We start from the raw sequence: 27834 nt of genomic DNA, 5'->3' as shown, positions 1-27834 counted from the left end.
ACAAGTTTCTTTCTTGAAAAACCGACATCGTAAATCATTCCACTCCAGAACATGCCAAAGCATCTCTTCGCCAATCATGACGAAGCAAAGTCAATCATTTCAATGCAAATTTTGTTCCAGTTCTAGCGAGGAATGCGTTGCGTGCAGATGTAAATTTGTTCCCCAAACCTATGGGTATATTTATACAACTTGAATGCAAATTTCGGTGTTTTTAGTTTTGTAGAATACATGCAAATAACAATTTGAGTCAACTAAGCCCTAACTAATCAAGAACTTCATTCATTTGAAATTTCAACTCATTCATCGGAATATTGACCAGGGCTCCCCGAATCTTCAGCTCGCCATAATTCCATCGGTAATCGAATTGACGTGTGATTCGAGAAATTATCATTTCCATTTCCAGCATGGCCAAACGCTTTCCGATGCAGGCCCGTGCTCCAAACCCGAACGGTAAATATACAAACGGATGGGAGTTCTTTCCTTCTGGTATTCCATCCTCTTTCAGCCACCGCTCGGGAAGGAACTCCTTGGCACGAGCAAAGTGCAAGTCGTCGTTTTGCAACAACATCGATGACATCACCACGTCCGTCTGATGATAAAAGAAAACGATACGGTTATTGTTTATTACCAGAAATTCAATCGAACTTTTCATACCCCTTTCGGAATCCTGTATCCTTGCAAAACCATATCTCTGCCGGTGGCACGAGCATTTCCTGCTGTGGGTGGACAAACGCGGATACCTTCTTTGATGCAAGCTCGAAGATACGGCATATTACGCATATTCTCCGGTGTCAGAGGAGAATCCTTCCTCGGGAGAATGGCACGAAGTTCGTCGCGTAGTTTTTCCTGCTTTTCCGGATTTTTCGCCAAACAGTAAAGCACACCAATAGTACCGGAAGATGTCTATAATGAATGGAATGGATGACAATCTGAAACGTTGATTTTCGTTTAGGAATGATTACCGTATCAACCCCGGCCAGCAACATATCGAACGCCATTATAATAGCAACGTTTCGATCAACCTTCAGCAGCTTTTCGAGCACACTTTGGGTGTTACTGTCAGTAGAGGGATTGTTGTCCAGTCTAACCACTGCGTCATCCACTTTGGCCATGACTAGTCTGCAAAAAAAAACGAAATCAAAATATTAACAACATCATTCAAGATTCTTCCAAAACCTGGTAAGATCATCCAAAGTGCTCATCAGTTGTCGGAATTTGGGTGTTTTGAAGTATCTCCATAAAGACGGCAACACTTCGATCTCATATGTCAGTTCGAAAAACTTCCGAATGTTCTAAAAAAATACAAGAAACGGTTTGTTCTAATATGCTTCAAGCAAATTTCGTACCCGACCATACCGTAACAATATGTTTTGCTTCATCGGATTCCTCTTTCAGAACTCCAAGTCTAGTGTCCAACGCCAATACACCCATCGTTTCGAGTGCCCATCGATTCAACCACTGGTCGTAGTCTGCCGGAAGCTCGTTTTTCTCATCGCGAAGATTTGTCATACTGAAAACAGTTATTTACTACTACAATTAAACCAAACATACCGGCACCAAGATACCTACATCTCCATAAATTCTCTAGCAACCTCATCCACCTTCGAAACATATAGTTTAATCGTTTTCGGTTGCATCATCACAGGGTTCACCGTCGTTCGAAATGATTGCCATGGTTCTCCATCTCTACAAGAATTGCAAAAAAAGGTTAGTTGAAACGTAGCAATACTACAAGCTCATACTCCGTCAGCAATCCACCCATTCCTTTGAACACATCGGGACGAACTTTTTTCCGATAGTACACGAAGCTCTCCAACCCGCGCCGGACAGGCCATTTGCCTTCTGCACGGAAAAGTTTCTCGAAATCATTCGGGTTGAAGCTGAGCAGGATAGGCTCTCGACCAAACATTCCCGGCAACCGCATCAAGTTTCCATAGTCCTCTTGGAGAAATTTGTGCATTTGCGGCAGTGTACAATTGTGGTAGCGTCCTGTGAAATGAACCATAAAGTAAGGTAACCATATGACGGTATGACTAATTCACGTGAAATGCCTCGTGCATGCATACTTGCGAATAGTTCTCTCGATGTATCTCTCATATCGAAGCTCAAAACTCGGAATATTTGTGCTGTCATAGTTTTTTTTTTTTTTTCATAAATACGTTTATTTCATAGGCAATATACATAAGTTTTTCTTCGCCGTGGCATCCACAATACATAGTAGTTTAAACCTAATACATTTCGAATATCATATTAGTATGTTGGTACTCATTAGTTAATCTAAACACTGTTTTTATCAAGCGAGTTGCTATTTTAAATTACATTAAATAAAATACATTTATTTTGTACATGATCTTATAACTATTTCAGGATTGTTTGTATCAGTTCACCACTTATATTCAATATCCTATAGTTGGCTATTGGTTGAACTCATGGAAGAGAAAACAGTTTAACATAAAATAAAATTTAAATTGGAACTCCAATGGATTTAATGAAATGATAAAGAAGTTTCATGTATGGAAGGTCACGACAAGCAAGAATGTCGCGAACTGGGACATTGGATAGTCTACCTTGGGTACGCAAGGAATTTATTAGTTGAGATCTGACATCACGAAACTCCACGCATGTCCAAACAACATGGTCAATATCGCGGTAACCTTCGCCGCAAGCACAATGATTAGTCTCGGAAAGTCCAATTCGAAGGAGATGTGCATCTAACGTGTAGTGATTGGACATGAGTCTGGACATCACACGAATGAAATCTCTACTCACATCCAGTCCCCTGAACCATGCCTTTGTCGATATTTTAGGAATAATTGAGTGCATCCACCGACCCAGATCATCTTTATCCCAAGAAGCTTGCCAGCTGGCAAGTGTTCTTTGGCGAGACGCGCTATAGAATTCGTTGAAAGCAATCGGTCTCTCATAAATTTCACCCTCAATAGCACCACGTTTGGCTAAAATATCGGCTCTTTCATTGCCTGGAATGGAGCAATGAGCCGGAACCCAAACTATTGTGATTAGATAATTATTATTCAATATGTCGTTCAGACACTGTTTTATTTTACCCAAGAAAAACGGTTCATTTTTGCCAGCAGCGTTTGAGCGAATGGCTTCAATTGCACTCAGACTATCTGTGAAGAGGAAATAATGGTTTGGAGATAATGTGACGATTACATTCAAGCTATAATGAACTGCTGCTAACTCTGCTATATAAACAGATGCAGGTTCTTGAAGCTTGAATGAGGCCGAAACATTATTGTTGAACATACCAAACCCTGTCGCTTCTTCCATTCGCGATCCGTCCGTGTAAAACATTTTCTCAGAGTTAATATGCCTGAACTTACTTGAAAATATTTTTGGGATTTCCATAGAGCGTAGGTGGTCCGGGATTCCACGCACTTCGCGCTGCATGGATGTGTCGAAAAATAAAGTTGAGTCAGGTACATTTAGGAGGCTGACACGGATAGGAATATATCTTGAAGGGTTGATTTCCTGTGACATATGGTTAAAATATACTGTCATGAATTTTGTTTGAGATCGAAGCTCGACTAGTCGTTCGAAATTATTAATTACCATGGGATTCAGCACATCACATCTTATTAGCAGGCGTGATGAAAGCTCCCAAAATCGATCTTTTAATGGAAGAACTCCCGCCAGAACTTCAAGACTCATTGTATGTGTCGAATGCATGCAGCCTAAAGCAATTCGCAAACAACGGTACTGAATTCGCTCAAGTTTGATAATATGAGAATTTGCAGCGGAACGAAAACAAACGCATCCATATTCCATCACTGAAAGTATCGTTGTCTGATACAATTTTATTAGATCTTGCGGATGAGCACCCCACCAAGACCCTGTTATTGTTCGAAGAAAATTTACTCTTTGTTGGCATTTCGTTATCAGATACCTAATGTGTCCTCCCCACGTGCATTTGGAATCAAACCACACCCCGAGGTATTTGAAAGTCAAAACCTGTTCGATTATTCTTCCCATCATATGAAGCTGAAGTTGCGCGGGATCATGCTTTTTTGAAAAGACGACCAGCTCTGTTTTCTCCGCAGAGAATTCGATACCAAGATGAACAGCCCAAACGGACAATTTATCTAAGGTATCTTTCAATGGTTTTTGCAGATCAATAGCTTTGGATCCAGTAACTGAAACCACGCCATCATCTGCCAATTGTCTTAGTGTACATGGGGTTACTAGACAGCTGTCAATGTCATTCACGTAAAAATTATAGAGGAGCGGACTGAGGCATGAGCCTTGCGGGAGACCCATGTAGCTAATTCTGATTGTTGCCAAATCGCCATGTGAAAAATGCATGCGTTTCTCTGACAAAAGGTTGTGCAAATAATTATTTATAACCGCTGGGAGTCCATGTTGGTGGAGCTTGTCTGAAAGAACATCAATGGAAACTGAATCAAATGCTCCTTTAATGTCTAAAAATACAGATGCCATTTGTTGCTTTTGAGCGAAGGCAATTTGGATGTCAGACGAAAGTAATGCAAGGCAATCATTCGTCCCTTTATTTCTACGGAAGCCAAACTGAGTATCTGACAACAAACCGTTCGTCTCGACCCAAGTGTCGAGACGTCGTAGAATAATTTTTTCGAACAATTTTCTGATGCAGGACAACATCGCAATGGGTCTATATGAGTTGTGATTGGAAGCTGGTTTCCCCGGCTTTTGAATGGCGATAACTTTCACTTGTCTCCAGTCAGGTGGAACAATATTTTGCTCAAGAAACTTGTTGAACAATTCCAACAAACGTCTTTTTGCGAGGTCGGGCAGATTCTTCACCAAGTTGAATTTAATTCTGTCCAATCCAGGAGCGTTATTGTTACAAGACATGAGTGCTATGGAAAATTCCATCATTGAAAAGGGGCTATCAATGGAATCATCATTTGAAGAAGACTCCCTAACAATGCTATGCGTAGGAACGGAATCTGGACAAACTTTCCTCGCAAAATCAAATATCCATCGATTCGAGTACTCCTCACTCTCATTTCCTACGTTACGATTCCTCATTCGTCTGGCCGTATTCCAAAGAGTGCTCATTGAGGTTTCTCTTGACAAACCTTCCACAAAATGTCTCCAATAGCTGCATTTCTTAACCCGAAGTATGTTCTTGTACTTGGTTTCTAAAACCAAGAATTTTTCAAAATTCTGAGGAGTTCCTCCTCCTCGTTTTAAAAACGTCTTGAAAGCATTTTGTTTCGCGTGTTTAGCATCTGAGCACTCTTTGTCCCACCAAGGATTTGGAGGTCTTCTGTTAGACGATGGACCAAGAAATCGTTTGGTTTGGGCTTGTTCTGCGGCCTCCAGAATCGAACAAACGAGGAAGTCATATTCTTCAAGTGGGGGAAGCTCTTCCATTGAAGTTAAGACACTTGAAATATTACTTTGGTATTTAATCCAGTCAATATTTTTTGTCAAATCATATGGAATATTAACTGAATTAGCAATGCCTTTGTTACTGCTAATTGAGATGATGATTGGTAAATGATCGCTACCATGTAAATCAGGAAATACTTTCCAGGTGCAATCTAGTCGAATTGAAGTCGAACAAAGAGATAAATCTAATGCACTTGGACGTGCAGGAGGTCTTGGGATCCGTGTCATGCTACCCATATTTAGTACCGTCATGCTAAAATTGTCGCAAATATTATATATTAGAGATGATCTGCTATCATTGTAAACGGAACCCCACATCATTCCGTGCGAATTGAAATCTCCTAAAATCAAACGTGGAGCAGGAAGGGCTTCGACAATTTCATTAAGCTGTCGTTGTCCAACTTGAGCTCTTGGAGGAATATATACCGAAGCAATGCAAATGTCCTTTCCTTTAATGTTTATTTGACAAGCAACAACTTCTATACTAGAAGTCGAAGGAATGTTTAATCTATAAAAGGAATAACATTTCTTAATTCCTAAAAGCACTCCACCATACGGGGAGTCTCTGTCGAGACGTATAATGTTAAAGTCATTAAAATTTAAGGCTATGTTTGATGTAAGCCATGTTTCGCACAAAGCAAATACATCACATTTTTGACTATGCAACAAAACTTTAAATGAATCAAGTTTTGGCATGATGCTTCGACAATTCCACTGCAGGACAGTGATTGAATCATTTGCGGCGGATGATAAATTATCCATCAAATGATACAAAACCTGTAAGAGCTGGCCATTGAGCTGATAACTGTTTCAAAAAAGTTCTAGCTATTGGAAGGAATGCTGTTATGATGGTCTTTAGAGGTTCAGAAATATTGAATGCAGCGAAAATCCATTCTACAATTTCCGAAAATTTCAGTAATCCTGTTGGTGAATGTGAAATGGAGCCCACTGGATTATTGTCTTTTCTTGAGCTAGTTCCTGGATTGGTTTGTGAATTTGACAAACCAGGAGGCACAGTTTTTGGTTTTAAATTTGGCTTTTTAGCTTTAACACGGGGATCTTTTTTTGAAGGTATAATTTTAGGTGTCTTTTTTGGTATTTTGTGGTTTGTTAATCTCCTCTTAACAGACCCTTGAGGAGTGACAAACGAGGTATCTTCACTATTTCCGTCAGAGTCAGATTCCTCTGGCTCCGCAAGATTTGAAAAACCGTTTTCGGTTTCCAAAGGGGAGACATGTATGACCGTTTTGAGCATTTCTGCATATGTGCGCTTAGACCGTGCTTTTAAAGAAAGCTTCATTTTGTCTTTACGCAGCTTAAATGCAGCGCACACTGAAAGATCATCATGAGGGCTTTCCCCACAATAAACACATTTTTCAACATCTTTATCGCAAAGATTATCCTTATGAGGCCCTTGACATTTGATACATTTGGACTTATTACTACAGTAAGTAGCTGTATGTCCGAATTTTTTACAGTTCGTGCAATTCATAACATGCGGTACGAAAAGCCGAACAGGAAGACGAATTTTATCGATATAGACATGGCTAGGCAATGCAGATCCGGCAAATGTTACGCGAAACGAATCTGAGGGACGATAAGACTTTTTTCCATCGACAATAGATGCTGAGTACAATTGTTTGCACTCGAGTATCTTAACTCCCTCAAGCATGGAGTTTTTAAAACGGCCAACTCCATTTTTAAGTAAATCATCTGCTGTCAGACTTGCTTCAGTCACAACACCGTCAATTTCTACCTCCTTCGATGGAATGTAAACTCGATATTCAATAGCAAATAATTTACAGGTTACAATATCGTTTGCCTGTTTCAAGTCGTTAACTACAACTCGAATTTTATCTCTATTAACCTTACAGATTTCTTTAACTTCAGAGAAATGTGATGTCAAATCCTTTGTAATTTGCATCAAGTTTAAAATCTTTTCTTTTTTTCGAAGATAGACTATCCATGGCCCAGTGGTACCCTGTGGATAATGTTTAGCCCTCGGAGTATTTAAACTTTTACTAGTATCCGGAATCGGATTCGGATGATCTTCCATGAGATCATCCATTACATTAAATTTTTTTGTAAATTAATAATACCAAAATAAAAACTTATGTTTAGTAAAATTTCAGATATAAGAAATAAAAAATAAATTAAATTAAATCTACCTTGTAGCTGATGTCTCTGTTCCTTTATCGTGAAGAACGACGTGAAGCTCTTCCAACGATTTCCAATTGGCAGTCTTTTGCTGTTTCCAATTGGCAGTCTTCTGTCGTTTACTGCTATCTCAGTTGCTCTGCCGTCGTTGTGAACACCACTGCACTTGCTGTACCTGACCCCAGGTACAGTGCTTTTGCTCTTGGTGGCGATCAAATGCGATGCTTGCAGTGTAGCACCTCGCGATATATGCCGTCTCTTTTGATCCTACGCAGCGTACAAATTCTGGTACCTGGTAGATCAGCACTGGGTTGCTTTAGCACCTCTGTGCCTTTGCACCCCTTCGTCTTCGCACCTTTATGCGATGGCACCTCTGTGACTCGTCACTTCTATGCTCTCGCACCTCTGTGTCTCTACACCTCTGTGCGTATGAACGGGATGGCCTTCGTTGCTAGCTTTCCAGTCGGGAAACGCCCCGAATATTGCGTTTGCTATGGGCAGTTTAACTACCTGAAGCTTAGAATTGTCTCGGTAGCAGCCGTTAACTCACGAGCCAGTACAATCGAAACACAACCTCTTCGCTTGAATGGTTTTTACTGAATGGTTGTGCTGTCATAGTTGGTATGTCTATAGATGGTATAGACAGAAAATAAGCCTATTGTTCGGCATATTTGCCGCATAACCAACCTTCACCAAGCGATGACTTAGAAAAAGTTTGTATCATATTTTGCTGCAAATGTGATTTACCGCTTATAATCGGCAGCGACGTCATTGCTTATCATATCGTTTGAGGCAGCACAGATAAAAATTCGAGAGGCTCTGATAGGATGGAGTTTGGATCATAGTCAATGCAGCAAATCGTCCAACTTTTGCGAGATCTAGAAGAGAAGAGGTTTTGGACGTAACTCTCTGCTCTGATAGAATTGCGCATGAGTTGGTAAATTTGCTCGTCTCCGATGAGTTCGAATCTTCGTTACCTCGTTGAAGAGAGCTTGATGACTAGATTTCACGGGTAGGTAGCGGTAAATTGTGAAGAGGGGAAAAAGCTACGAGTTGAACGGATCTTCGTGTCTTGAAGAGCGAAAACGACAGAAAAATGTTTGCACCAAGTTTCGTTATTTCTAACATGCCTGCATATATTCGTCTTTAACGAATTGAATGAGACATTATCAGTAAAAAATGTTACCTCTTACGGCGCAAGAAAAACGGTTCACAAAATTACAATCAGTTAAATCTAAATGAGCTGATGAGCTAATACACCGAATCGATTCATTTTGGCGAGCTGATCGGTTCGGAGCTGCTCACCAATATGAGTTTCGCCCACCTCTAGTTGGAACGAACCAGTTAGAATGTCAACATGTCTACTATATTTTTCCAAGTATTATTGTAGTATTCTGGTCAGAACTCTAACTGGACATTGCAAACTCAACTATCACTGTTCAGCGTGTGATTTGTGTGAATGCGATTACGGTACTTCATATAATTTGAAAGGTAACTGTCCCGCATTGACGCATCTACATATCTGGGTTGTTGGTTCTTCATACATGGTTGAATCTGTGTATGGTGAGCTGAAATCGAAGGATATTCACCCAATGTAGGAAGGAATTATAGTAAGAGAGGTTAATCCTTCCTCATGGAGTGAATTAATCCTTTCTGTATTGACCATAAAAGGATTTAGCAGATTGTTCGGCATCATTTATGGGGTGCCGAATTCACTTCTGCTCGTAATTTATTGTTCAAATTTATTTACTGCGAATCGTTCTGCATTCTTCCGGGAATGTAGAATGGTGCCGCTTTTTGTAAAAAACTTTAAATGCTCTCGTGGATTGGAAGTTTTATTCAATGCACCTGTAGACCTTATTTTTTTTTGTTTTGTGCTGTTTTCCCATCTCACCCACTTCTAGGGATGTCGTAATATCGATCGATTAATCGAGTAATCGATTAATAACCCAGATCGAGTAACATTTAATCGATTAGCTTAAAACTAATATTCGAATATTGAGCTAATCGAATAGTTCAAAAATTTACATAGTAATAATCGAATGAATAATCGAGTAATCGATTAAAAACCTAGACAGTCGAATAAATTACAATCGATTAGTTTCAAAATTATATTCGATTATTAAATAATCGAGTAATTCGAAATTTCCGACATCCCTACCCACTTCTCAATTCCTTCCCGTGTTCCTTTTATCCTTCCCTTCCCATCGGAAAAATGATGAGAAGCTACGGCAAAGCACAAATCTCCAAACAGTCCTGTCACTTGAGCCAATTAGTTCTGATTCCTGATACTCCACAACTGTTTTGATTTGAAGATTTTTATGACGAAATTAATGAGAACAGTTCAGATTTATAATTCAACTAGCTGATGGAATATTAAACTCTAATGTTCTTTTAATTTAAAGTCATTGAATAAATTAATGATATCTAATTTCCCATACATAATAAAATGTTGCACCAGGCGCATTTTCGATTTCCAGAAACCAGGAATCCAAATATGATCATTTTCAATTCTCCGACTGATGTTAGCCAATAAATATTGTTGATAGATCCAGAAACAAGCAAAAATGAACAATCGCTAAAACGTTCAATTAATCAAATTTAAGATAAATTCAGGACCACTTGCCTGTCACTTGTTTCTCACTAACTTCTTTATTCACAGTAACAATCAACAGTTACATTTTTTGTAAGATCAGGAAAAATATAACAATAGGCTATATCAGAAAATTGAGAAACATATTATTCTGATTCTTTACGAAAAAGATATATTGCATTTCTCGCATATTATATACATTCTAATATTAGAAAAAAACATATCATAAAGACTGTCTCAGAAAGTATGGACGCACTTTGATTTCGCTGTAAATAATTCACAAGTGTTAGATATTCAAATTACTTGGCGACAAGTTTTGACACCTATTTCCCATCTTTTGTCGTGAATATGACTTACTTTACTATGAAGCGCCTTTTCAAAATTTACCCTCTGAGCGAGTGATAAGTTTTTTGATCGTGAATATCTCTTGTTGTATCTAACATATTAGCATAATTTTTGCTACATGCCATTGGAAATATGGTCATCAATTTATGATAAAATTTTCAGTTGTGTGACATAATCTCAAATAAATCAAAATTAAACTTTTCTGAAATGTTTAGTATCAACGAGTATCAAAGAGGAAAACACATGATGCGCGTTTGCCTTTCTCGTGAAAGTTCATAGCTCAGTTATCTGTGGAAGGATTTATATAATCTAACTACCAATAAATTCGAAATTTTTCAACTTGAACGTGAATTGCAACAATAATGAAGTGTTTCTATAGTACACTATTGAAAATCCTGTCTGATTTGGCCCATTCCAGCATCAACCAATCAGAACGCGTTCTGAGGAAAAGAAAAAAATATAAATTTTACTTTTTCTATCATTTTGTGAGCAACGGTTATAGAAGCAAGATACACACGAGATTAACATCGGAAAGAATTTCTTTAAAACGGCTAAAATTAACATTTATTTAAAAAGTGTTTGGAGAGAGCGGGATTCAAAATTCGGTTATGATTGTAAGCCGACATGTTTGTGCTAAATTTGTTTATCCTATCGAGCATACTTTTTAATATAGTTATTGATTATAACGGTTTGTTTACTTATCTGGAACATACTTCTGATGTTATTTGTTTCTCAAGAAAGTTATAATAACAATGAAATGATAATAATACTAACAATCATAAGATATTATTGATATTATCATTGTTGATTTTCCTATATTTTGAATTCGTGACAGAACTTTCAATACAGCGTGTATGAAAAACTGCTCTTCCTAGCAACACTGTACCCAGGAAGTGGTGACTACGTGGAAGTCACAAGGATTCATCGTACAGTTAACCTCGATCGCGTACACTCGTAAAGAAATAAAGTCCGTCCGAAAACCACGTATTTTATTTCCCTGCTATAAATAAATTATTATTATTATTATTATTATTATTATTATTATTATTATTATTATTATTATTATTATTATTATTATTATTATTATTATTATTATTATTATTATTATTATTATCATTATTATGAATAAAAAAAGGAAAAGCTTATACAATTCACACAATCGATCAAATAACTGGCATTCGGAAGTGTGAAGGAAGCACGCCAGTTTTTTTTCGTATTCACGACATCCAGTTATGTCTCTGACATTACCGACCTGCCTTTTTCGAACTGTTGAATGGTTTCGGCTGCCGAGACATGTTTCCTAAGATGTGCCTTCGTTAATGCTCAAAATTCCTCAATTGGTCGAAGTTGTGGGCAATTCGGTGGATTCATGTCTTTTGGGACGAAATTGACATTTTTGGTAGTATACCATTCTACCGTTGATTTCGAGTAGTGGCAAGAAGCAAGATCTAGCCAGAAGACAACAAGATCCTTTTGGCTTCGAATCATGGGTAGAAGTCGTATTTGTAAACACTCCTTGGTGTATATTTCGCTGTTCATTGAAGCAGTGGTGATGAAGGGTTTCGAAATCTTACCGCAGCTACAAATTGCTTGCCAGACCATTGCTTTCTTACCAAATTTTTCGATTTCAATCGATGTCTCGGACTGGTTTAACACTTGCCCTTTTCGCACCGTATAATAGGATTTGTAATCGTGTTTCACGGAGGTTTCGTCGTCCATGATTATGCAGTTCAAATTTCCAGCAAGAATCGTATTGTACAGCTTTCGCCGAGGGTTCGAAAATACCCGAAAATACCGAATCCATTAACCACTCAAAAAAGGAATTTTTGAACTCAACACAATCCTTCGCATTGGTATTCGCGTCACTCGGTTATGTCTCTGACATTACTCACCCACCTTTTTTCTGTTCACCAATTCCTATTTCTGCTATTTCGTTCGTCAGTCATTGTAAGTTCTGATCAGCTTGATGCAAATGTAATCAGAAAATGATAGAAAGATAGTATGAAAATTCAATTTAGGAGTTGGACTATCTCGATTCATTTTTCGTGTCAAACGAAAGTAAAAAACTTTTACCCGAACCCGATAATAACTTTTCTTCCAAACCCGAACCCGATAAAAATATAAATCATCACTTGTACCCAATCCGAACGCGAAAAAAATCTAGTATTCGGGTTCGAATTCTGGTACAAATATCCGAAGCCGTGATTTATGTTCCTAGCACGCAACATGTTCGTATGTAATGATTGAAATACGTATTTGGTCGTAAAAATTGTTTTTCAACAATGGACATTTTCAATTACCAGACGGCTGTTTCTAGTTGCACCAAAAGATAACTAAAAACCCCCTGATAATCACTTTGTTCAACGGAAGATTTGTTATCTTTCTACATGACTCAATAGTACCATACTTCTTTACACTGGTTGAAAAACGGGGAATGATATGTAGACAAAATTACAATCTGATGAGTTCTTAAGCAAAAATATAGCTTTCAAGAAATCATTTCTGAGATGAACTGACAACACAGATGACTGTTTACCAACAACCGTTTCGAACAGTCGTTCTTCTGTAGAGAGAATACATCGTCAATTACTAACACCTCACACAGTCATTCAAGTCGATAAACGGCTAGCACACAGACAGCCGAGGAAATGATTATGATGTTGTATATGATTATGTGCGTTTACTACATACCACTCTGCCCAATTATTATACTGACAAAAAATAGACTCACCGCCAGGGGCAAAATTTTTCATCATCCGCCAAATACTGGGCCCCGAGATTTTGTCGAACGGCATCGCAGTTTCCCATTCCGGATCAACAGCAGCAACATTATTGGCCACCGCCTGGGCCTGAGCCGTCTGCCAGCGCTTCGGTCGCACACTCTGGAAAGGTTGTCTCACCTTTAGCTTCACTATGTTACGCAGCATGTTCCGCGGTTTTTTTGACGGTCAACTCTGTTTTGCTTTCTGAATCGGTTCGGTACTTTTGACTATCTGACTGCCACTGCAGCAACCGTTACTCGCACAGTCAAACGTTTACGATCGCACATCGATAGAGATCTTGTCGGACACAACCGCAATACTGTTCGACGACTGTCGCTTGAATGGTGAAATACTTACACAATTTACGCCAATGATTTTGTTGTTTCGAATTCAATAACAAGTCTGCTTGCATGAATTAGTGTGCTGTTTTTTTTATTTTCATTATGCATCGGTATGATGGTACATGTTTTTGTGTTTTGCTATTTTATCGAAGTATTAAAATTTTACAATCCAAAATAACACTTCAACCTTATACTATGCAGTACTAGTGTACCGAAGCTTGTTTGGCTTCAGTTCGACAGCCAAATATTATTGAGAATGGAATCGTTATCTCTGTGCTGCTCGTAATCGGTTAATTGCTGAGCACAGTTATCACACATTTAATACAAAATGTACTCATAATGACTGTGTGATAAGATACAAAATTTATTTGAAATAAACGTTAACGTTAACTTAACAACTAATCATCGACATCGTTCATCTGGAACTTGAGCTCATTGTCGGGAATGTTGACCACCGAAGCACGGATCTTCAGTTCGCCGTAGTTCCAGCGATAGTCGAATTGGCGCGTGATCCTCGCAATCACCATCTCCATCTCCATCATGGCCAAACGCTTTCCGATGCAGGTCCGAGGACCAAATCCAAACGGAAGATACACAAACGGATGGGAGTTTTTTCCGTCGGGGAAAGTTTCCTCCTTCAGCCACCGTTCCGGTAGAAACCGGTCACCTTGTGCGAAATGATGGTTTTCCCGCTGCAGTATCATGGGAGCCATTGCCACGTTTGTCTGAAAGAACCTGATAAATTAGATAATCAAACAACAGACCCATTGACGGTAGCTTCTTACGCCCTTGGGAATTCGATAGCCCTGCAACACCAAATCCTTTCCGGCACTCCGAGCATTGCCGGGGACAGGTGGGCACAGTCTGATACCCTCTTTGATGCATGCTCGTAAATACGGTAAATTGCGCATATTCTCCGGAGTCAACGGTGAATCTTTTTTGGGAAGAATAGTACGAAGCTCGTTCCGAAGTTTGGCTTGTTTTTCCGGATTCGTTGCCAAACAGTAAAGAATGCCGATTGTTCCCGATGAGGTCTGAAGTGTACAAACAGAATTTGAACTCCCAGAAAGTTACAGACAATACCTGCCAATACTCACGGTATCAACACCAGCTACCAGCATATCGTATGCCATCATGACGGCAATATTGCGGTCTACTTTTAAAAGCTTTTCGAGCACACTTTGACTGTTACTATCCGAAGTAGGATTTTTCTCCAGCCGAACAATAGCTTCATCAACTTTGTTCATCACTATCCTGCAAGCGGAAACCAGTTCGTTTGTGAGTCTGCTCTTATGATACTTATTTTCGAATTATCTACTCAGTCAGATCGTCGAGAGTTGCCATCAGTTGTCTAAAAGTCCGTGTTTTATAATACTTCCACATCGAGGGCAATATATCCAACTCGTACGTCAAGTCGAAAAACTTTCGGATTGTCTGTCAAATGGAATAGAACATTTAATCAAAAACACTACAATTGCAGATAGGAAGAGACAATAGAATACCATAATAATATGTTGCGCTTCAGCGGTCTGATTAATACTCAGCACCCCTAGCCGAGAATCTAAAGCCAACACTCCCATGGTCTCCAAAGCCCACCGGTTAAGCCACTGGTCAAAATTCGCTGGTAGTTCGTTTTTTCCATCACGAATCCCTCGCATTCTGGAACCAACAAACAAACTAATCGAAAATTTGCCACTAATATTACAAAAACCCACATCTCCATAAACTCCCTCGCCACTTCATCAACCTTGTTGATGTAGAGCTTGATCGTTTTGGGTTGCATCATAACTGGATTGACGATCGTGCGAAACTTTTGCCACGACTCTCCTTGTCTACATATAGCGAAATAAAAAACGAGAATGATTTCAGCGATACTTTTCGGTATCCTACGGGGTTTGTTTCATACTCAAAAACCAGTCCACCGGTTCCTTTGAACACATCGGCACGAACTTTGGTACGGTAGTAATAGACACTGTCCAGAGCCTTCCGAACGGGCCAGGTTCCTTCCGTTCGGAAGAGTTTCTCAAAGTCATCCGCATTGAAACTCAACAGGATGTCTTCCCGGCCAAACATTCCCCGCATGCGCACTAGATCCCCATAGTCCTCTCGAAAAAGCCGATGAATTTCCGGTAGCGAGGCATCTCCGTAGCGACCTGCGGTGAGTTGGAAACATTATTTGTCGGTATAAACTTATAGACATATATTTTTATAATGCAATTTAATACAAGAGAATTGTACAAAATTCGGGCATTTCATTGAACCCCATATTACACTCTCGGTAGCCTGCTGCCTAGAGCTTGAATGGTCAATATTATTTCACCAGATGTATACGCAAATTTTGAATTTTATTGGTTAAAATTTGGAGCAACTAATCGATTGTTGTTAACCTTGTTAACCTTGTTAACTAAACCAGTGGTTCCCAAACTTTTCTGTTTGAATACCCATTTTGAATATAATATTCGTTCTACTACCCACCAAGTAGAAAAAAATTATTAAAATTCTCCGGTAATCAAATCATCATTTTACAGTTAACTCAAGATTAAAATATAAAATAGATAGAAATGGTACAAGAAAAAAGGTGGGTGAGTAATGTCAGAGACATAACCGAGTGACGTGAATACGAATGCGAAGGATTGTTCACATTCGCTGTTGAGTTTAAAAATTCCTTTTTTGAGTGGTTAGTGGAATTAACTAAATCGCTTCAAAAAAATTATTTCCATTCAATTCCACTATAAAATTTTTACTATTTCGCCATCAATGTCACGAGATAGTAATTCCTTTTTTGAGTGGTTAGTGGAATTAACTAAATCGCTTCAAAAAAAATTATTTCCATTCAATTCCACTATAAAATTTTTACTATTTCGCCATCAATGTCACGAGATAGTAATAGATAAAGATATTAGTTTTTCGGTGTTCTATTTGCAACCTTTATCAGTGTATCAGTTCCGTTGAGTTGATTTACTTTGCATGCGAAAGAGTAGTTGAATCTGGACTAACCATATTACTGGTTCGAATTCTCAACCTGAATTCTAGACCAACATTCTTAAATTTAATTCAAAAATCGAGCTCTGGAATTTTAACTTTCATTCTGAAATCGAACGCTGCGTCTGTACTTTAGAACGGAAATCTGGAATCGAGTTGTGGACTCGCACTTCGGATTCTTGAAGTCATTTTTAATACTAATTTCTGAAACTGAGTTCAAGGCTTGGATTCGGAACCTGAATTATGGAATCGAGTTCTGGACTGGAATCTCTGGAACTTAAGCCTAAGGACTAAATTCTGGTACAGGTATCTGGAAAACAATTTTGGTTCTAAACACTGGACCTTTTTCCTGTAAGTGAATTCTTAACCTGGCTTCTGGAACTTAATTTTGGTGCTGAATTCAGGAACTGGGATTTGTACCTGGATTCTGTAGCTGAAGGCTGGAATCGAGTTTTAAGCCAGCATCCTGGATCCTAATACTAGGATAGAACAAGAACCTGTACGATGTTCAGCCAGCGACTGGCACCATTCAAGAACGTGACAAGCGATTATAAATACACTCTCCTACTCAGTGCTTGAGCGAAAAATAGGTATAAAGTGAGAAGACTAGTGTTTGATGGACAGAGAAGATGTTTGGATGTATGGTATCGGTCGGGTGACGGCCAGGATGTGTAGACCATGTTCGATGTACGTTCTACCGTGTCTGACTGGCGATTTAGATTGTCTATAACAAGATTCAGAGTGGCGAAATGGTAGCGCGTATGCACGGAATGCATAAGAACGCAGGTTCGAGTCCTGTCTCTGAGTGTATCTTTTTCCAACAAATAATCTTTTCTTATCTGTTAGTTTTTCATTCAATTGGCTTCTTCAATATATGTTTCCGCTCAGTCATTGCAAAAACTGATCGAATTATTAATATTACGGGTTGATGTTAATAAAAAAGTTGCCTCGCTTAGGGGGCAATGGCGCACAAAGCCAAAATGCAAAATTCCGATTTACTTTTACCAAAGAAAAAATTCTTGGAGTAATTCTTTGAGAAAAATGAAGGCTTTAAAAGATATTGATGTCATTTCCCCAGAACACTGAAATCTGGAATTGAATACTTGATTCCGGAGCTGAATTCTATATTTGGAGCTGAACTGTAATTAAATGTATCGAGTGCTAACCTTTCATATATACCCAGTAAATTACGCAGAAATGAGATGTCGTTGACTGCCTCAAAACTGTCGTCTCGGGTACGAGAAAGGCAAACAAACATCATGAGTTTTCCTTTTAAATACTCGTTTATTCTGAAAATCTCAAAAATCTTCAATTAATGATTATTTGTGGTTATGTCATACAACCGAGAATTTCACCATAAATTGTTGGTCATATTTCTGATGGCATGTAGGAAGCATTGAGTAGATACATTAAATACAACACAAGATATTCACGCTCAAAATCTTATCACTCTCCCAGAGTAAATTTGGAAAAGACGCCCTATTGTAAAGTAAGACGTATTCACGTCAAAATATGTTTCTTCCCAATCCCAACGCGGTGATAATTAATTTTTAATTCAAGATCCTATCGATCAAATATTCGGTAATCAAAATAGAAGTCAATAGAGACACAACGAAATTTAACAAACAACCGGCGAATTAAAGAGCGATCGCCTGGTAGTGGAAATGTGCAATAAGTTTTTGTGTGCGAAATTTTACCCCAGGGGATCGACTGAAATGTGAACCACACCGGCCGTGAACAGTCAGAGCAAATACGAAGTTCTTTTCTACCGGGAAGTTTGCAGAGTTGTTTATCATCACATCCACAGTAGTTCAGTTGACAGAACGATTCGATTTGTAACTGTCGCTGAGAGCTTGTGACGTCAGTTTTTGGATTTTGTTTTCTTTTTTTTTTCATTTTATCAGTCATAATTTCAGTCTGTCTTTTCGTTGTGTAATAGAGAAAAGTTCTGCTTTAGGTGTATTTTCTTTCCAGGTGCTCGCCCAAAAGTATCTTTTCGAGTCATTTATAGTTTTGGTTTAACTTGTTTAAGAATTAAAAACGAAAACATTTGATATCAAACAGTTTATTCATCTTTCAATTAACTCAGTCCAGTCCATTGCATTCAACCACCGAAAATATTTCGTATTTCTATGTGTCACGATTCGTTCAATACATGCGGTTGAAATTTTCAAATCCAGAATTAACGTCCCGAATCCTATTTCCCAGTTCAGAATTGAGGTTCAGATCATAAATAATTTATCGTTGTTACGCTGGAGCTTGGATGAGGAAGTTGGGTGTCTACTGCCGAACAACGCGTCTTCAGAGCATGGACATTTATTAGTGGAAATTAAGATTGCCTCCGGTTTACAACAAATTAACTTTTTAACGAACCTGAATGGAAAACTGCTAGACTTAGCATTTGTTAGCTGTGCCAATGATTGCGAAATTCTAGCACCACCATCGCCATTAATGAAACTAGATCACCACCATTTTCCTTTGATTTTAAAAATTGAAGTTCCTCATTGCGTGCACTTTCAATCGGTGCAATTTTCGTGAGTTAAGTGCTGAAATTTTATGAATTAACTGTGTGGAGATACTGGCGCATGGCACTTTGGATGAAACAATAGAGAAATTCTATTATGAATTAGATGTAATTTTTCGATATCTCGTGCCTAGAAGAAAACGCAGGTGTCAATCTAATAACAAACAACCTTGGTGGAATGGAGAGCTGCGTAATCTCAGGAATCGTCTTAGGAAAGCTCGCAAACGATTTTTCCGGACAAAAAATCTAGATGATAAATTGCTCGTTCGTGATTTGGAACACCAAATTGAATTATTGAACGCATCGTGTTTTCGGCTGTACGTTTCACGGATGGAGATCAATTTGAAGGCTGACCCGAAACAATTTTGGTCTCATCTGTGGAAAACCTTCTTCCCGTGGAATTCCTGTCAGTGCCCACTATCGTCACCAATCTTCGTCGACAGTTCCGGATTCAGCCAACCTATTCTCGTCATTCTTTCAAAGCGTGCTAAGTAATAGCTCACCGCCTTTGTCAGAATCGTACCTGAGTAGTTTGCCGACGTATTCTTTGAGTATACCTGCTACTGCTTTTACTGAACGCATGTACAACAATCTACGACAAGTCGATGGATCGAAAGGGCCAGGATCTGACGGGTTACCTCCGACGCTCGTGAAGGAATGTTCTTCTGCTTTGGCTTTACCTGCATCTCTGCTTTTCAACCGCTCGCTTGCTGAGCACTATTTTCCAGCGAAGTGGAAAGAAGCTCTAATAGTTCCTCTTCACAAAACTGGAAACGTGCACGATGTCACCAATTATAGAGGAATTTCTATTCTAAGCTGTTTACCAAAAGTATTCGAACGCATGGTGTTGGACGTTCTTTACCCATCAGTAAAGCACATTATCGCCACTGATCAACATGGGTTTGTCAAAAAGCGGTCTACTACCACCAATTTGATGAGCTACGTTTCTTTATTGATCGACAAACTTGAAAAACGACAACAAATCGATGCGGTGTATTTTGATTTTTCAAAAGCATTCGACCGTGTTCCTCATCAGTTCGCTGTGGAATAAATGAGGCGTAGTGGATTTCCTGATTGGTTAACCAATTGGATTCTATCATATCTCACGGATCGTAATACATCCGTACGAATCGGATCTGCACTCTCGGATTCGTTTCACGTTACTTCGGGTGTACCGCAAGGGAGCCATATCGGACCACTTCTTTTTGTGTTATTCGTGAACGATCTTTACAGTGAATTGTCGTCATTTAAAGTAATGTATGCTGACGATCTCAGAATTTATCGCATCATTACAAGCCTTGTGGATTGCTGTGCTCTACAAATGGATATTGACCGAATCCTTGATTGGTGTGACAGAAACGGCATGACAGTAAACGTTAAGAAATGTAATGTGATAACTTTCTCACGGGCACAGTCTCCAATTATTTTCGAATACTCCATGATGATGGCTTCAGTTGAACGAGTTTCGTCTATTAAAGACCTGGGCATTATTCTCGATTGCAAGCTTCGTTTCATCGAACAGTAAAAAATCTTGTTCAGAAATCTGAATCCAGGTCTAGAATTCTGCTTTAGATTACGACTTAAAATCTACGTCAGTCGTTCAAGTCAAGAAACTATGTTCAGGTCTAGCATCCGAATCCATGCTCAGAATCCAAGTGCAGATTTCTGCTTCAAGCTCAAAATTTTTCTGTCAGAATTCCGGTTCAAAATCCATGTCCAGATTCAGCATTCAGAGTGGATGTCAATAATTTATATTTAAGAATTCGTAAAATCGAAGATGACGGCTTTCGGTTTGTGAATATCCTTTTAGATCTCTAAACAATTTGTATTTTAGAGACGTCTTTAACAAGTGAGATAAAGGAATGAATGTCATATTAATTCCTAACTTGAATTTTAAATCATAGATGACTAAAACAATTTGTTGTGGATTTTTAAATTTATTAAGGAATTTGAATTTCTTAAGGAATTTGAAATTTTTGGAAAAAGCATGTCACTTTGATTTGTATTCACGTCACCCAGTAATGTTTCTGACATTATCCACCCACTTATTTAGGTGAAATTTTCTGGATTTTCGGATTTAGCAGTTCATTTTTTAGTTTTATTCTGACCTATGAATCAAAGTTCAAATAAATGGTATAGCGATTCTTTCTTCATATCCTGTCGAGGAAACATGCAATGTAGTTTTGGTTACCAAACTGAGATATCGCCTAAGTAATACTGAGTGAGAGGACTTGCAAGTTTTTCTAACAATAATAGAACCAAGGTTAACTAACAAAAACTATCCTGAAATAAATTGTTTAAGTTCAAATGTTTCTGTTTTTATCTCACACAAGAAGTAAAACCAAAACCAGAACAGGGCGGTCTAATTGGCAAAACAATTTCCCCGGTTAGGAGCTAGCTACGGGTTCGAGTCCCGTCTCAGCTGTAAGATTTTCGCGGTTTTCATTACATGGTTACATTCGCCAATCATTTTTCCAATCTGTTTTCCCCGTTAGATACTGATCAAATTTAAAACTAGCTCAAGATGGCTCTACAATTCGTTGATACATGAATTGGTGTTGGCTGACCGGAAATCTAAAGGATCACGAACTTAGTAAATGTCGCACGAATAAATACTAAGCGTGTACGCCATAGTTTGGGCGAGATTCTTCAAATGGAATTTTTTTTTTCGCTTTTGCTGACTCCGAACTAAAAACATGAACGCGAGCGCACTTTGGAAGAGTGCTCGTCCATGCTGAAGTGGAATCGGATGAATTAGTGGCATCGACTGGTAATGGATCCTGAGTCCACTATTATACCTCATAGAACATAATTAGAGCCTAGCCTAGGCAAATCTAGCAGAAGTTCCGAGTTGGCCTTACTGCGTATTATTGGAATGATTGAAGGCCAAAGTAATCGTTAGCATGGCGAGAGATCAGCCGCATACAACTCGTAACTGCGTAGCCGAAATTTCGATTCAACTGGAAGTTTGTGTCAATCTCAATTAGAATTAGAGAGAGAGATGAAAAGATCTGAATGAAAATGCGAGATCAATAAAAAAAGGCGGGTGGGTATTGTCAGAGACATTACATATCGGATGACATGAATATGAATGAAATGGATGGTTCAGTTTCGTCATTGTGAAGAAGCTGAATTTTGAATCTGTAATTCGGGAACCAAATTTAGGAGCCGAATGCTAGAACTGAATTCTGAAGCTGAATTCTTGAACTCAATTTTGATGAAGAATTCTGGAACCTGAACTCAGCAATGGGATTCTTAGGTTCAGTTCTAGAATCTGGATCTGGATTGTTGAACTGATCACTGAACCACCGATTTGGAACTGAACTCGAAATCAGGATTCTGGTTCGGAACTGAATCATGAATTTTAGTTACAAAACTACGCTCCAGGATTCAGTCTTCAAATTCGGATCATGAAATCAGATTCGAAACTAAGTTTCATAATCCAGATCCGGAATTTAGTACGAAAATTTTCAGAATCTACTTCCAAAATTCAATTACACTTCTAGAATTCTAAAAGTGCATTTTGGAAGCAAATTCAAGACCTGCGTTCTGGAGCTGAATTCCTGACAAGCTGTTTTCTGAAAAGCAGTTTTGAGCTGAATTCTGGAAATAAAACTGAGTTTTGGATCTGAATTCTGATCCTGGATCTAGGTCTTGAATTTGCTTCTGGTTTAGAGCTCAGTTTACAAATTCTGAACCTGACTCTGAAGTCAGACCAGAAATTTTGGAACATAATTCTGTTCTGAACGTCAATTTCAATTTTAAAATTCTGTTTCAAAATTTAGATCCAAGTCCCGAATTTGTTTCCAGAGTCCAAGTCTATGATCAAGATCTTGATATCAGTTCCAGATTTAGGTTCCAAAATCTAGGTTTAGACACAAGTTCTCAAATTCGGTTTAAGTCCTGAATTCGGGAACTCAATTCTGCCCTGGATTCTAGACGAAAAACTGAATTTTAGATATGGATTTTGGAAATGAAAAAAAATCCGGTCTTGAATTCTGAAACTGGATCTCAGAACTGAACACTAGAATTGAATTCTGGACGATTATGATCTGAAATGAACGAGGCAACTACGCAGGCTAAAATGAATGAAACTTTAATTAAATATTTGTGGTTATGTCATACTACCGAAAATTCTATCACAAATTGGTAATCATATTTTCGATGACATAGAGAAAACATTATGTTGATGTGTTGAATAAAACAATATATATTCACGAACAAAAACTTATCACTCTCCCATAGAGTAAATTTTGAAAAGGCACTCCATAGTTAAGTAAGACGTATTCACGTCGTTTTCGGCTGCTCGGCCATCCATGGAAGTTCACCATCAATGTTAACTTCCCTCTCTGAGCAGCCTAGATAGCCGTGTAGTGTCGGTAGCGGTTCCCCAACTGGCTAAGAATAACGCTACGGTCCACCTGTACCGGTGGTATAAGTCCACCAAACAGGTAAGCCGTGTGGCATCCGGCGGAATTATTTTTTACCAAGAATTGATCCACTGGTTTCCTGTTCCATGTCGTAAAAGGCCACAAAAATAGGAACTCCTAAGTCAAGGTGTATTTCCGTGCCGATGGCTGAATGGCTGCAGGAGGTTAAACATTGCAGTCGTAAACGGAATATCTTGGATTTTTCCTCAAGGTGGTGTACTATCCCCACTTTTATGGAACCTAGTCGCTGATGGTTTGTTAAGGAAACTTAATAACCTTGGATTTCCGACTTATGGTTTTGCCGACGATTATCATATATTGATGACCGGTATAAGCATTAACACTCTCTTTGATTTAATGCAGCAAGCCCTGCGATCTGTTGAACAATGGTGTTGTCAGGTTTGGATTATCTGTAAATCCGGGCAAAACATCAATGGTGCTTTTCACTCATCGTAGGATAATTACAGGAGCTCGTCCGTTGCAGTTCTTTGGTTCAGGGGTCACTGTGGTCGATCAAGTTAAATACGTCGGGGTTATTCTTGACTCAAAACTGAATTGGTCTGCTCACATTGATTTCAGGATTAAAAGAGCTTGCATGGCTTTCGGCCAATGCAGACGAGCTTTTGGAAAATCATGGGGACTCAAACCCAGATATATTCATTGGATCTACACAACTATTGTTAGACCAATTTTAGCATATGGTTGTCTTGTATGGTGGCAGAAAGGAGAAGTCGCGACAGTTCAGTCAAAGCTAAATCATCTCCAAAGGATGGTCCTAATGGCGATGACAGGAGCATTTACGACAACTCCTACTGCTGCTCTAGAGGCGCTACTGTGCATTAAACCACTACATGTATTCCTAAAACAAGAAGCATTATCTTGTGCATACCGTCTTAGGGTTATAGGGCTTTGGAACAGTAACCCATTAGATTATGCTACCAGCCACACTCGCTTGTGGTCTCAAATGGTTACGTGGGATGAGTATTTACTCGCTCCTAGTGACCTAACTCTCACATGCAGTTTTCCTTTTAAAACATTCAATGTGAGCTATCCTCTTCGTTAGGAATGGTTGTCTGGTTGTCTGGAACGACAACTTGATGAACACATAGTTTATTATACGGACGGTTCTCTGTTGAATGGTCGTGCTGGTACTGGTGTCTACTGTCGTGAAATGAGGCTAGAGCAGTCTCATTCCCTTGGTAGATACTGTACTGTGTTCCAAGCAGAAATCTACGCGATTCTGTGTGGAGTACAATCGGCACTTCAGCAGAGGATTTGTGGTAAACGTATTTATTTTTGTTCCGACAGTCAGGCAGCCTTAAAAGCACTCAGTTCGAATGACTCACGGTCGAATCTAGTGATCGCATGTCGAACTCAAATTGAAGACCTCAGCATTTCAAATGCTGTTTACTTCTTATGGGTACCCGGCCATTCTGGTATTACTGGAAATGAATGGGCTGATGAGTTGGCTAGAGCTGGTGCAACGAATGATTTCGTTGGTCCTGAACCAGCTTTACCACTTTCAACTAGTTGGATAACGCACAAGATACGTTCTTGGGCTGCATCCAAACATGCCAGCTACTGGCACAGCTTGCAAACTTGCGCTCAGACAAAAGCATTTCTACCAGATTTAAATCTGAAAATGTCAAAGTGTCTACTGCATTTCTCCAAGTATCATTGAAGTATTCTGGCCAGAGCTCTGACTGGACATTGCAAACTCAATTATCACATGGCTACTATTCAACGTGTTGAGTATTATTCGTGTGATTTGTGTAAATGCGATTATGGTACTTCATATCATCTGATATGTAACTGTCCCGCATTGACGCAGCTACGTATCCGGGTTTTTGGTTCTCCATACATGGTTGAGTCTGTGTATGCGGAGCTAAAATTGAAGGATATTCTCTCGTTTCTCACCCAATGTGGTAAGGAGCTATAGTCAGAAGGGTTCATCGTTCTTCCTGGAGTGAATGAATCCTTTTTGAATTCACCTTAAATAGGGTTTAGCAGATTGTTTGGCATCTTTTATGGGGTACCGAATTTACTTCTGCTCGTACATACTGCGAGTCGTTCTGCATTCTTCCGGGAGTGCAGTATGATGTCGCTTTTGTAAGATCTCTAAATCCTCTCGGGGGTTGGAGGTTTTATTAACAGCAGACTGTTCGGGACCTCGTAGAGGTTCAGAATTTCCTTCTGCTTCCACTAAATGTGATCCTCAGTAGATTGTTCAGCATCCCTTAGGGGTGCAGAATTTACTTCTGCTTTTATGTGTTTTTGTGTCGTCAATTTTTCCCATCCTCCTAGTCCAACCCTTACCATTTCCTTTCATTCCTTTCCTCTTATATATCGGGAAAATGATGCTAAAAACATATTGATGGCAAGGCACAAATCTCCAAATATCAAGGGGAACGTGCCATTTGAGCCAATTTGTTCTGATTCCTGATTCCTGAGGTCTTGAATTTGCTTCTGGTTTAGAGCTCAGTTTACAAATTCTGAACCTGAGTCTGAAGTCAGACCAGAAATTTTGGAACATAATTCTGTTCTGAACGTCAATTTCAATTTTAAAATTCTGTTTCAAAATTTAGATCCAAGTCCCGAATTTGTTTCCAGAGTCCAAGTCTATGATCAAGATCTTGATATCAGTTCCAGATTTAGGTTCCAAAATCTAGGTTTAGACACAAGTTCTCAAATTCGGTTTAAGTCCTGAATTCGGGAACTCAATTCTGCCCTGGATTCTAGACGAAAAACTGAATTTTAGATATGGATTTTGGAAATGAAAAAAAATCCGGTCTTGAATTCTGAAACTGGATCTCAGAACTGAACACTAGAATTGAATTCTGGACGATTATGATCTGAAATGAACGAGGCAACTACGCAGGCTAAAATGAATGAAACTTTAATTAAATATTTGTGGTTATGTCATACTACCGAAAATTCTATCACAAATTGGTAATCATATTTTCGATGACATAGAGAAAACATTATGTTGATGTGTTGAATAAAACAATATATATTCACGAACAAAAACTTATCACTCTCCCATAGAGTAAATTTTGAAAAGGCACTCCATAGTTAAGTAAGACGTATTCACGTCAAAAGGGACAGTCGGGTAGGCGGTTTTGCTCAATTATCGGGTATTCCGAGATGCAAGAGTGATCTGGAGTGATTGTATAGAAAGTGTATAGTCTATCTTGTGGATAGATTGTACAATTCAACTAACGACCGTAAGTCATTGGATCCCGTTCATCACCTCATGTATGTTTCACATTTTTTAACCGAAATCGCAATCTTTCCACAACGCTTCTTTCACGAAACCAGCCGTGGTGTGAGTGTCATCGCTTCACTCTACTGAAACTACAGTGATTATCGAGCGACGAGCAGATGACCTTGTCTCGGGTTGGTTTCACTTTACTCACCGCCGGGTGCAAATCCTCTGAGCATTGTCAGTATGCCTGGGCCGGGAATCTTTTCGTAAGGCTTGGCATTGATCCATTCTGGATCAACGGTATTTTCGGCGGTCAATGGTTGTGCTTGGACACTCTGGAAGCGAACCGATGCTCTCACGTTCACCAGATATTCAGTTTTCAATTTTACAACGACACTTCGAAGCATGTTGGATCGCGTCAATTGAAACTCTGTTCAATACAACAACCGTTGGATTCGTTGACACTTTCAGTTATCACGGCAGTACAAACTGACAAACTGACTAATGATTGAACTTGAAGTCTCTCTATCGCAATGACCAGATAGAGAAATTATCAGGTGCAATTTGCACTTCCAACTTATCTTTCATTTGCACGAGCAAAACGCTGTAGCCGTTGGATGGCAAAACACAACACACGATGATTTTTGACTTTTCGTTTACTGTTGGTTTTGGTAAACAACTCTCGACTCACTGATCATGTGTGTAGAGCTATTATTTTTGTTTTTATCGCATTTCTGTCCGTTTGCGTTATGAGCCTGCGTTGCGATGATATTTATACTTCGGCATCTACGGTAGTATAGTTTAGTAATCATAGCGCCGAACTGAATGGAACAGGTTGATGATGAATATGAATGTGCATGTATCTTTTTACTTGATGTGCATATACCGTTGAATTATTCAATGATAAATTAATACCTAATAATTAAAGGTACTCTATAAAATTTGCAGATTTGTGTCATGCTATTCTATCTCCAAACAAAAAACCTCTTTTAATCCACCTAGTGGTGTAATGATGCCTTTCTTATATCAATCATACTATCAGATATAATACTGTGGTATTCTTTAAAGAAATTTTTTTCGATTCTTGAAAAAATAACCGAA

At 38.9% G+C, this 27834-nt stretch overlaps 2 protein-coding genes across 2 annotated transcripts; both read right to left on the bottom strand.

The window, feature by feature from the left end:
• Positions 1-150: 150 nt before the first annotated feature.
• LOC131431361 (probable cytochrome P450 12a4, mitochondrial) lies at positions 151-13566 on the bottom strand. Its single transcript, XM_058597036.1, has 8 exons — positions 13221-13566; positions 1743-1989; positions 1570-1686; positions 1357-1510; positions 1177-1292; positions 963-1119; positions 655-903; positions 151-589 (listed from the first exon to the last, which is right to left on the bottom strand). Exons 1-8 carry the CDS (start codon positions 13414-13416, stop codon positions 263-265), a joined length of 1563 nt encoding a protein of 520 aa, XP_058453019.1. The 5' UTR covers positions 13417-13566; the 3' UTR covers positions 151-262.
• A 127-nt stretch (positions 13567-13693) lies between these two features.
• Positions 13694-27367, bottom strand: LOC131431360 (probable cytochrome P450 12a5, mitochondrial). The gene is made up of 8 exons (XM_058597035.1): positions 26945-27367; positions 15499-15745; positions 15308-15424; positions 15095-15251; positions 14911-15026; positions 14690-14846; positions 14378-14626; positions 13694-14317 (listed from the first exon to the last, which is right to left on the bottom strand). The coding sequence occupies exons 1-8, from the start codon at positions 27138-27140 to the stop codon at positions 13991-13993; spliced, it is 1566 nt and encodes a 521-aa protein (XP_058453018.1). The 5' UTR covers positions 27141-27367; the 3' UTR covers positions 13694-13990.
• Between the last annotated feature and the right edge of the window lie 467 nt (positions 27368-27834).

This window comes from Malaya genurostris, chromosome 2, assembly GCF_030247185.1.
Source record: "Malaya genurostris strain Urasoe2022 chromosome 2, Malgen_1.1, whole genome shotgun sequence".
Taxonomy (NCBI): Eukaryota; Metazoa; Arthropoda; class Insecta; order Diptera; family Culicidae; genus Malaya; species Malaya genurostris.
The sequence above is the reverse complement of the archived record's forward strand: the minus strand, read 5'-3'. Positions and strand labels throughout refer to the sequence as shown.

What these genes read in the sequence shown, in the direction of transcription:
- LOC131431361 (XM_058597036.1), bottom strand. Translation starts at nt 13,416, where the DNA reads ATGCTGCGTAACATAGTGAAGCTAAAGGTGAGACAACCTTTCCAGAGT. An exon ending in GAAAAATTTTGCCCCTGGCG is followed by an intron (nt 1,990 to 13,220) that starts GTGAGTCTATTT and finishes TTCATTTCACAG; the next exon opens with GACGCTACCACAATTGTACA. An exon ending in ATGGGTGGATTGCTGACGGA is followed by an intron (nt 1,687 to 1,742) that starts GTATGAGCTTGT and finishes CAATTCTTGTAG; the next exon opens with AGATGGAGAACCATGGCAAT.
- LOC131431360 (XM_058597035.1), bottom strand. Translation starts at nt 27,140, where the DNA reads ATGCTTCGAAGTGTCGTTGTAAAATTGAAAACTGAATATCTGGTGAAC. An exon ending in ACCGGTGGACTGGTTTTTGA is followed by an intron (nt 15,425 to 15,498) that starts GTATGAAACAAA and finishes CGCTATATGTAG; the next exon opens with ACAAGGAGAGTCGTGGCAAA. An exon ending in ACTCTCGACGATCTGACTGA is followed by an intron (nt 14,847 to 14,910) that starts GTAGATAATTCG and finishes TTCCGCTTGCAG; the next exon opens with GATAGTGATGAACAAAGTTG.